The 12,082-nt window shown below is 42.4% G+C and overlaps 1 protein-coding gene across 1 annotated transcript in view; it reads right to left on the bottom strand.

Annotated features, from left to right (window-relative positions):
- LOC311110698 (disks large homolog 5-like) overlaps positions 1 to 12,082 on the bottom strand; it is a 79,697-nt gene that overhangs the window by 6,009 nt on the left and 61,606 nt on the right. Inside the window, exons 31-32 of the mRNA XM_084153240.1 lie at positions 11,920 to 12,047; positions 10,276 to 10,385 (exon numbers count right to left, since the gene is read on the bottom strand). Coding sequence (XP_084009366.1) covers positions 10,276 to 10,385; positions 11,920 to 12,047 — 238 coding nt within the window. The remainder of the gene's footprint in view (positions 1 to 10,275; positions 10,386 to 11,919; positions 12,048 to 12,082) is intronic.

Below are 12,082 nucleotides of genomic sequence, written 5' to 3'. Positions count from 1 at the left end.
GGGTATTGTGTGTGGATTGCTGAGGATTTTTATTTTTATTTAGTCCATTTTAGAATAAGGTTGTAACATAACAAAATGTGGAAAAAGTCAAGGGGTCTGAATACTTTCCGAAGGCACTGGATATAGGCTACTGTATCAATCATTCAGTCATTCGTGTCATCACACATCATACGAGTCATTCATTATTTGAAATGCAAATCAAGCATTTCAGTTTTAAATAAAATAAAACAAAGAGACCCTTGAATAATTAGCGTAAACAATAAATAAACCATTCCACGTCAGCAATTGCATTCACGAATGCATGCGACTGTTTTTAGTCACATTTATTCCACACATCTTTCCCTCCTGAGCAACCAAACATTCTCCTGTTTCGAGTTTATTTGTCACGCCATTGCATAAATTTTTCTGTCACGTGTTACGGTGTTCGGAGTTTGTTATAACCAATTTATGAATGTTATGATATTCTATAGGTCAGGCCTATGGTTATGTGCATACGTGTCACAAAGAGAGCAATGGTTGAGGGAATGGGGAATGTTTTTCCTATATAAATGAGGGATTTCGGTAACAGAACTTTTCAGTCAAAAATTTATGTAATTATGTTGCAGCTTCAGCAACACTCACGGCGCGATAAACACTGTTGATGTTCTTTGGTGGTCGCTGCAGCAGGGAGGAGAGAGAGACAACAGGTGCTTGTCACACAGTCACTCAGTCTTTTTTTTTTTTTTACACAGCGCAGCAAGTCTGAGCCCGGCCCGGCACAATCAAATCAATTGCTGGTCGGACTCCCTCTAGTCATCTGTGTCTTAATTATTTCATCAAACAGTGCGCTTAAAGCATCAGACAAACTCAGTGCATATATATAGTTGATTTGATTAAAATTTTACATTTACATTTTTTGTCATTTAGCAGACGCTCTTATCCAGAACGACTTACAGGAGCAATTAAAACACATAAGATGTGTCTATATATGGAAAAATACACATTTTTGAAATTTCAACCAATCGATTGGGGGAGCCCTAAGATAGACAAACATCTTCTTCCAGAAGTTAGCAGAGTAAAATGCATTAAAAATACTTTTGTTACATTCTAGAATTCTAAATAATAGATATCTAAATCCCCAAAACATGTCACTACAACTCTACTCATCAGTCCTGGGACAAGCCAATTTGCTTGCCCTAAGTACTTTAAACAATGCATAAAAATATGAGTTTTACACTATAAAGGACTTGCATTATGTTTTATCATTGATAAACAGTTCAATATAAACAAAAACATGGATGATGTGTAACTACGCCATTTTAAAGTGTTTTTAAATTGTTGCTAAAATAATGGACGCAAATGCCACCGCAATTCAAGAACGACCCCTCTACTAACACAGACAATCATCTTCTCTCAAGTTGGAAGATGAAAAATAAGTCAATTTAGAGCAGGGCTCTCCAACCCTGTTCCTGGAGAGCTACCCTCCTGTAGGTTTTCACTCCCACTCCAGTTATAACTAACCTGACTCAGCATATTAACCAGCTAATTATTAGAATCAGGTGCGCTAAATTACGGTTGGACTGAAAACCTACAGGACAGTAGCTGTCCAGGAATAGGGTTGGAGAGCCCTGGTTTAGAGTATGACAACACATTCTGGCTAACTAACACAGGCTAGCTGCTAGCCAACTGTAGGACCCAGTGATATAACCACACACCATATTATATTACATAAAAGTTGGGAGAAAAAAAGTGAAGAGCATCTCCAGCTGTTTGGGGTTACGCAAGGGTGTGTGTGTGTGGGCAAACTCCGAGTTAATCCTGCTGCAGCAGCAAAACACACACACACACACACACACACACACACACACACACACAGGTTTCCCATTAGCCAATAAAAAAAATTGTAGCGGGCCAAATTGTCCAGGAGTCTGTCTATCATAGCCTAAACTCCAAATAGGCTACTGTTGATTGTGAAAATGTAGGCCTTTTTTATTGAAGTAAAACACAAGTTAGAGGACAAAGAGTATTGTGAAGGTTTAAACCAGTCCGCAAGTGTTTTGTTTCATTCTGTTGAGCCATTTTCTTTGGCCAAATTAAGTTCCAACTGTAATGCTGTGTTTGCCGCAATATAATAGCCTGCTCGTATTTTCCCTATAAACAATGGCTTAACTTATTTTTTGTATTACCCTAATTAAGTTAAGAAACTTGTGAAAGTTGTGTGGTTATTAGACTATTATACTGCAGGCCTATGATATGAAGGCAGTGCGCCCAGGCGCTCCAACTGACTCCGACTGTTGAACTTGAGGTGAGGAAGACTGTTTCAAGCCTACCAGAGTTACTCCTATAATCTAACAATATAATGCTCATCTTTATACAAAATATTCGGAGAGAAAATGTACGAATTAGCCTCCTCCTGTACGCATATACAGTGCATTCTGAAAGTATTCAGACCCCTTCACTTTTCCCACATTTTGTTACATTACAGCCTTATTCTGAAATTGATTAAATTGTTATTTTCCCCCCTCAATCTACACACAATACCCCATAACGACAAAGCAAAAACAGATTGATTTTTATGCAAATTTTAAATATTACATAAGTTTCAGTTTACTCAGTACTTTGTTGAAGCACCTTTGGCAGCGATTACAGCCTCGAGTCTTCTTCGGTTTGACGCTACTAGCTTGGCACACCTGTATTTGGGGAGTTTCTCTCTGGCTGGGCCACTCAAGGACATTCAGAGACTTGTCCCGAAGCCACTCCTGCATTGTCTTGGCTGTGTGCTTAGTGTCGTTGTCCTGTTGGAAGGTGAACCTTCGCCCCAGTCTGAGGTCCTGAGCACTGTGGAGCAGGTTTCCATCAAGGATCTTTCTATACTTTGCTCTGTTCATCTTTCCCTCGATCCTGACTGATCTCCCAGTCCCTGCTGCTGAAAAACATCCCCACAGCATGATGCTGTCACCACCACGCTTCACCTTAGGGATGGTGCCAGGTTTCCTCCAGACGTGACGCTTGGCATTCAGGCCAAAGAGTTCAATCTTGGTTTCATCAGACCAGAGAATCTTGTTTCTCATGGTCTGTGAGTCCTTCAGGCGCCTGTTGGAAAAGCATTCCAGGTGCAGCTGGTTGAGAGAATGCCAAAGGTGTGCAAAGCTGTCATCAAGGCAAAGGGTGGCTACTATGAAGAATCTCAAATATAAAATATATTTTGATTTGTTTAACACTTTTTTGGTTACTACATGATTCCATAGTTTTGATGTCTTTACTATTATTCTACAATGTAGAAAATAGTAAAAATAAAGAATGAACTTTTGACACACACACACACACACACAGTGAGGGAAAAAAGTATTTGATCCCCTGCTGATTTTGTACGTTTGCCCACTGACAAAGAAATGATCAGTCTATAATTTTAATGGTAGGTTTATTTGAACAGTGAGAGACAGAATAACAACAAAAAAATCCAGAAAAACGCATGTCAAAAATGTTATAAATTGAGCTGCATTTTAAATGAGGGAAATAAGTATTTGACCCCCTCTCAATCAGAAAGATTTCTGGCTCCCAGGTGTCTTTTATACAGGTAACGAGCTGAGATTAGGAGCACACTCTTAAAGGGAGTGCTCCTAATCTCAGCTTGTTACCTGTATAAAAAGACACCGGTCCACAGAAGCAATCAATCAATCAGATTCCAAACTCTCCACCATGGCCAAGGCCAAAGAGCTCTCCAAGGATGTCAGGGACAAGATTGTAGACCTACACAAGGCTGGATTGGGCTACAAGACCATCGCCAAGCAGCTTAGTGACAAGAAGGTGACAACAGTTGGTGCGATTATTCGCAAATGGAAGAAACACAAAATAACTGTCAATCTCCCTCAGCCTGGGGCTCCATGCAAGATCTCACCTCGTGGAGTTACAATGATCATGAGAACGGTGAGGAATCAGCCCAGAACTACACGGGAGGATCTTGTCAATGATCTCAAGGCAGCTGGGACCATAGTCACCAAGAAAATAATTGGTAACACACTACGCCGTGAAGGACTGAAATCCTGCAGCGCCCGCAAGGTCCCCCTGCTCAAGAAAGCACATATACAGGGCCGTCTGAAGTTTGCCAATGAACATCTGAATGATTCAGAGGAGAACTGGGTGAAAGTGTTGTGGTCAGATGAGACCAAAATTGAGCTCTTTGGCATCAACTCAACTCGCAGTGTTTGGAGGAGGAGGAATGCTGCCTATGACCCCAAGAACACCATCCCCACCGTCAAACACGGAGGTGGAAACATTATGCTTTGGTGGTGTTTTTCTGCTAAGGGGACAGGACAACTTCACCGCATCAAAGGGACGATGGACGGGGCCATGTACCGTCAAATCTTGGGTGAGAACCTCCTTCCCTCAGCCAGGGCATTGAAAATGGGTCGTGGATGGGTATTCCAGCATGACAATGACCCAAAACACACGGCCAAGGCAACAAGAGAGTGGCTCAAGAAGAAGCACATTAAGGTCCTGGAGTGGCCTAGCCAGTCTCCAGACCTTAATCCCATAGAAGATCTGTGGAGGGAGCTGAAGGTTTGAGTTGCCAAACGTCAGCCTCGAAACCTTAATGACTTGGAGAAGATCTGCAAAGAGGAGTGGGACAAAATCCCTCCTGAGATGTGTGCAAACCTGGTGGCCAACTACAAGAAACGTCTGACCTCTGTGATTGCCAACAAGGGTTTTGCCACCAAGTACTAAGTCATGTTTTGCAGAGGGGTCAAATACTTATTTCCCCTCATTAAAATGCAAATCAATTTCTAACATTTTTGACATGCGTTTTTCTGGATGTTTTTTTTGTTATTCTGTCTCTCACTGTTCAAATAAACCTACCATTAAAATGATAGACTGATCATGTCTTTGTCAGTGGGCAAACGTACAAAATCAGCAGGGGAGCAAATACTTTTTTCCCCTCACTGTACATACAGTTGAAGTCGGAAGTTTACATACACATTAGCCAAAAACATTTAAACTCAGTTTTTCACAATTCCTGACATTTAATCCTAGTAAAAATTCCCTGTTTTAGGTCAGTTAGGATCACCACTTTATTTTAAGAATGTGAAATGTCCGAATAATAGTAGAGAGAATGATTTATTTCAGCTTTTATTTATTTCATCACATACCCAGTGGGTCAGAAGTTTACATATACTAATTGAGTGTTCGGTAGCATTGCCTTTAAATTGTTTAACTTGGGTCAAATGTGTCGGGTAGCCTTCCACAAGCTTCCCACAATAAGTTGGGTGAATTTTGGCCCATTCCTCATGACAGAGCTGGTGTAACTGAGTCAGGTTTGTAGGCCTCCTTGCTCGCACACGCTTTTTCTGTTCTGCCCACAAATGTTCTATAGGATTGAGGTCAGGGCTTTGTGATGGCCACTCCAATTCCTTGACTTTGTTGTCCTTAAGCCATTTTGCCACAACTTTGGAAGTATGCTTGGGGTCATTGTCCATTTGGAAGACCCATTTGCGACCAAGCTTTAACTTCCTGACTGATGTCTTGAGATGTTACTTCAATATATCCACATAATTTTCCTTCCTCATGATGCCATCTATTATGTGAAGTGCACCAGTCCCTCCTGCAGCAATGCACCCCCACAGCATGATGCTGCCACCCCCATGCTTCACGGTTGGGATGGTGTTCTTCGGCTTGCAAGCAGCCCCCTGGATGGTCATTATGGCCAAACAGTTATATTGTTGTTTCATCAGACCAGAGGACATTTCTCCAAATAGTACGATCTTTGTCCCCATGTGCAGTTGCAAACCGTAGTCTGGCTTTTTTATGGAGGTTTTGGAGCAGTGGCTTCTTCCTTGCTGAGCAGCCTTTCAGGTTATGTCGATATAGGACTTGTTTTACTGTGGATATAGATACTTCTGAACCTGTTTCCTCCAGCATCTTCACAAGGTCTTTTGCGGTTGTTCTGGGATTGATTTGCACCAAAGTACGTTCATCTCTAGCAGAAAGAACACGTCTCCTTCCTGAGCGGTATGACGGCTGCGTGGTCCCATGGTGTTTATAGTTGTGTACTATTGTTTGTACAGATGAACGTGGTACCTTCAGGCATTTGGAAATTGCTCCCAAGGATGAACCAGACTTGTGGAGGACTACAGTTTCTTTTCTGAGGTCTTGGCTGATTTCTTTTGATTTTCCCATGATGTCAAGCAAAGAGGCACTGAGTTTGAAGGTAGGCCTTGAAATACATCCACAGGTACACCTCCAATGGACTCAAATGATGTCAATTAGCCTATCAGAAGCTTCTAAAGCCATGACATCATTTTCTGGAATTTTCCAAGCTGTTTAAAGGCACAGTCAACTTAGTATATGTAAACTTCTGACCCACTGGAATTGTGATACAGTGAATTATAAGTGAAATAATTTGTCTGTAAACAATTGTTGGAAAAACTACTTGTGTCATGCACAAAGTAGATGTCCTAACCGACTTGCCAAAACTATAGTTTGTTAACAAGAAATTTGTGGAGTGGTTGAAAAACGAGTTTTAATGACTCCAACCTAAGTGTATGTAAACTTCCGACTTCAACTGTACATACATTCATACATACATACATACATACGTACATACAGTGTGGGAAAAAAGTATTTGATCCCCTGCTGATTTTGTACGTTTGCCCACTGACAAAGACATGATCAGTCTATAATTTTAAATGGTAGGTTTATTTGAACAGTGAGAGATAGAATAACAACAAAAAAATCCAGTAAAATGCATGTCAAAAATGTTATAAATTGATTTGCATTTTAATGAGGGAAATACGTATTTGACCCTTCTGCAAAACATGACTTAGTACTTGGTGGCAAAACCCTTGTTGGCAATCACAGAGGTCAGACGTTTCTTGTAGTTGGCCATCAATGCCCTGGCTGAGGGAAGGAGGTTCTCACCCAAGATTTGACGGTACATGGCCCCGTCCATCGTCCCTTTGATGCGATAAAGTTGTCCTGTCCCCTTAGCAGAAAAACACCCCCAAAGCTTAATGTTTACACCTCCATGTTTGACGGTGGGCATGGTATTCTTGAGGTCATAGGCAGCATTCCTCCTCCTCCAAACACGGCGAGTTGAGGCCAAAGAGCTCCATTTTGATCTCATCTGACCACAACACTTTCACCCAGTTCTCCTCTGAATCATTCAGATGTTCATTGGCAAACTTCAGACGGCCCTGTATATGTTCTTTCTTGAGCAGGGGGACCTTGCGGGCGCTGCAGGATTTCAGTCCTTCACGGCGTAGTGTGTTACCAATTGTTTTCTTGGTGACTATGGTCCCAGCTGCTTTGAGATCATTGACAAGATCCTCCCGTGTAGTTCTGGGCTGATTCTTCACCGTTCTCATGATCATTGCAACTCCATGAGGTGAGATCTTACATGGAGCCCCAGGCCGAGGGAGATTGACAGTTCTTTTGTGTTTCTTCCATTTGCGAATAATCGCACCAACTGTTGTCACCTTCTCACCAAGCTGCTTGGCGATGGTCTTGTAGCCCATTCCAGCCTTGTGTAGGTCTACAATCTTGTCCCTGACATCCTTGGAGAGCTCTTTGGCCTTGGCCATGGTGGAGAGTTTGGAATCTGATTGATTGATTGCTTCTGTGGACAGGTGTCTTTTATACAGGTAACAAACTGAGATTAGTTACCTGCGTTTTTCTGGATTTTGTTGTTGTTATTCTGTCTCTCACTGTTCAAATAAATCTACCATTAAAATGATAGACTGATCATTTCTTTGTCAGTGGGCAAACGTACAAAATCAGCAGGGGATCAAATACTTTTTCCCCTCACTGTACATACATACATACACGTCATTTAGCAGACGCTCTTATCCAGAGCAACTTACAAATAGGTGCATTCACCTTATAGCCAGTGGGATAACCACTTTACAATGTTTTTTTTTTTGTTTTTTTTGGGGCTGGGGGGGGGGGGGGGGGGGGGTTACTTTATCCTATCCCAGGTATTCCTTAAAGAGGTGGGGTTTCAAATGTCTCCGGAAGGTGGTGAGTGACTCCGCTGTCCTGGCGTCGTGAGGGAGCTTGTTCCACCATTGGGGTGCCAGAGCAGCGAACAGTTTTGACTGGGCTGAGCGGGAACTATGCTTCCGCAGAGGTAGGGGAGCCAGCAGGCCAGAGGTGGATGAACGCAGTGCCCTCGTTTGGGTGTAGGGACTGATCAGAGCCTGAAGGTACGGAGGTGCCGTTCCCCTCACAGCTCCGTAGGCAAGCACCATGGTCTTGTAGCAGATGCGAGCTTCAACTGGAAGCCAGTGGAGTGTGCGGAGGAGCGGGGTGACGTGAGAGAACTTGGGAAGGTTGAACACCAGACGGGCTGCGGCATTCTGGATGAGTTGTAGGGGTTTAATGGCACAGGCAGGGAGCCCAGCCAACAGCGAGTTGCAGTAATCCAGACGGGAGATGACAAGTGCCTGGATTAGGACCTGTGCCGCTTCCTGTGTAAGGCAGGGTCGTACTCTACATACATACATACATACATACATCCATACATCCATACATCCATGTACTTAACAATAATATAAATGCAACATGTAAAGTGTTGGTCTCATGTTTCATGAGCTGAAATAAAAAGATCCCAGAAATGTTCCATACGCACAAAAAGCTTATTTCTCAAATGTTGTGCACAAATTTGTTTACATCCCTGTTAGTGAGCATTTCTCCTTTGCGAAGATAATCCATCCACCTGACAGGTGTGGCATATCAACCAGCATGATCTTTACACAGGTGCACCTTGTGCTGGGGACAATAAAAGGCCACTAAAATGTGCAGTTTTGTCACACAACACCACAGATGTCTCAAATTTTGAGGGAGCGTAGAATTGGCATGCTGACTGCAGGAATGTCCACCAGAGCTGTTGCCAGAGAATTGAATGTTCATTTCTCTACCATAAGCCGACTCCATCATCGTTTTAGAGAATTTGTCAGTACATCCAACCGGCCTCACAACCGCAGACCACGTGTATGGCGTCATATGGGCAAGCGGTTTGCTGATGTCAACGTTGTGAACAGAGTGCCCCATGGTGGCGGTGGGGTTATTGTACGGGCAAGCTACGGACAATTAACACAATTGCATTTTATCGATGGCAATTTGAATGCACAAAAATACCATGCCCAGATCCTGAGGCCCATTGTGAGGCCCATTTTATTTAAGGTATATGTGACCAACAGATGCATATCTGTATTCCGAGTCATGTGAAATCCATAGATTAGGGCCTAATGAATTTATTTCAATTGACTGGTTTCCTCATATGAACTGTAACTCAGGAAAATCAATGAATTTGTTGCATGTTGCATTTATATTTTTGTTCTATCTATCTATCTATCTATATATATATATATAGTGGACACTTAAGCCTATGCATGTAATGCCCTGATGCATTTAGTGCTCAAATCTCTGACAATTGAACCGTGAGGTGGACAATTGTTGTTTTAGGAAAGTAAAAAAAAATACAAATAATTGGTTACAAAGTTTAGCATGTGCTACAAATCGAAACACAAGGAATAGTGTTTTTGTCATAGGCTGTTTTTAAGGACACGTAAATGTGTCTCATTTGGCCAACATCCCTCATTCATTGATGACACTGGCTGCGCCAGGTCGGATCTGAACGCATACGGATGTCCGGTAAATTTCTCAACTGTCCGGTAAATTATAATCTTCCCGGGCACGTTGTCTGGTGCCACATTTTCCTAATATAAACTGACACACACACACATAATTAAAACACTCATGTCCACACACAGGTCAGACACAGAGCTATTCAGCAAGGCAGTGTGTCTGCAGGGGAATCTCATGGTACAGAGGAAATCTATCCAAACTTTTCATTACTTACTGGTCAAGGAGAGGAAGTTATCAAATAACATTCGGATACAGCCAGGGGATTTCTCAATGTGTGTGTGTGTGTGTGTGTGTTAGTAGTCAAGAAGAAAAGGAGCCTGGGGATTTCTGACTGTGCTTCGCGTTATACCGCTATTATTATACTGTAACGTCCTGCTAAATCCCTTTACATCACATTCATTTCTCCAATGAGTTACTCACCCGGGGGACCATCGCGCACACACACACACACACACACACAAGCTTTCTGTGAACTCAACCACCAAGTAGAAATTGACAAAACACACTAAATATGCATCTCCATGGAACTATTTCATCTCAGACCTGAGTAGTCTAGTTAAGAGAACTCCTAAAATGGAACATAACATTTAAAATATCTAGAATGTTTATAACACTGAAAGTCCGTGAAGAGGATGGGTGTGGCTGGCTACTTACTTGATCTGCTTGGCGTTTTTGTAGCGGATGAAGATGACGATAGGGTAGATGTGAACGCTGTGTAGCCTCTCGATGGCGTGGGGTGCGATGTCTAGCAGACAGTGACAGTCCTTAGAGAGGGAGGAGAGGACGTCTCAGTTCAGTCCTGTTCTAGGTACAACAACAGGGATGACAAGCAACATGATCCTACCGCTTTCAGAAAGGATCAACATGATCCTACCGCTTTCAGAAAGGATCAACATGATCCTACCGCTTTCAGAAAGGATCAACATGTTCCTACCGCTTTCAGAAAGGATCAACATGTTCCTACCGCTTTCAGAAAGGATCAACATGTTCCTACCGCTTTCAGAAAGGATCAACATGTTCCTACCGCTTTCAGAAAGGATCAACATGATCCTACTGCTTTCAGAAAGGATCAACATGTTCCTACCGCTTTCAGAAAGGATCAACATGTTCCTACCGCTTTCAGAAAGGATCAACATGTTCCTACCGCTTTCAGAAAGGATCAACATGTTCCTACCGCTTTCAGAAAGGATCAACATGTTCCTACCGCTTTCAGAAAGGATCAACATGATCCTACCGCTTTCAGAAAGGATCAACATGTTCCTACTGCTTTCAGAAAGGATCAACATGATACAACATGATCCTACCGCTTTCAGAAAGGATCAACATGTTCCTACCGCTTTCAGAAAGGATCAACATGTTCCTACCGCTTTCAGAAAGGATCAACATGTTCCTACCGCTTTCAGAAAGGATCAACATGATCCTACTGCTTTCAGAAAGGATCAACATGTTCCTACTGCTTTCAGAAAGGATCAACATGTTCCTACCGCTTTCAGAAAGGATCAACATGTTCCTACCGCTTTCAGAAAGGATCAACATGTTCCTACTGCTTTCAGAAAGGATCAACATGTTCCTACTGCTTTCAGAAAGGATCAACATGATACAACATGATCCTACTGCTTTCAGAAAGGATCAACATGATACAACATGATCCTACCGCTTTCAGAAAGGATCAACATGTTCCTACTGCTTTCAGAAAGGATCAACATGATACAACATGATCCTACCGCTTTCAGAAAGGATCAACATGTTCCTACCGCTTTCAGAAAGGATCAACATGATACAACATGATCCTACTGCTTTCAGAAAGGATCAACATGTTCCTACCGCTTTCAGAAAGGATCAACATGTTCCTACCGCTTTCAGAAAGGATCAACATGTTCCTACCGCTTTCAGAAAGGATCAACATGTTCCTACCGCTTTCAGAAAGGATCAACATGATCCTACCGCTTTCAGAAAGGATCAACATGATCCTACCGCTTTCAGAAAGGATCAACATGTTCCTACAGCTTTCAGAAAGGATCAAATGCAAGAGACTCGACTTCTATTACGACAGAACGTTGTAAATTGTGAAAATCTAAAAACCTGAGGACTGCTTTTGAAGTGACATTAAATCTGCTTTTAATTGACCACATCTAACTTAATTCTGAAATAACTAAGGGGTACACTTACCTGATAAAAGAGACGAGGATCTGACAATGTAGAAGTGTTGATCTAGGATCAGGTCCCCCCTGTTCATATAATCTTATTCACTATTATCTAAAAGGAGAAACTGATCCTAGATCAGCCCTGACGTTGTACCTTCTCTGTGATCTCCTTGATGGAGGCCACAGTGGTCACGTCAAAATGGCCACTCCTGCGTTTGTAGTCGATGAAGAGGCAGTCTTTGACTCCGCGCTCTATAGCCTGCTGGGATGCCTTCATCACCTCTGAGGAAACCACATGGAGACAGACAGAAGTCAGA

Source organism: Coregonus lavaretus (genome assembly GCF_964263955.1).
Source record: "Coregonus lavaretus genome assembly, chromosome: 36".
NCBI lineage: Eukaryota > Metazoa > Chordata > Actinopteri > Salmoniformes > Salmonidae > Coregonus > Coregonus lavaretus.
This window is presented reverse-complemented; position numbering and strand designations above follow the sequence as displayed.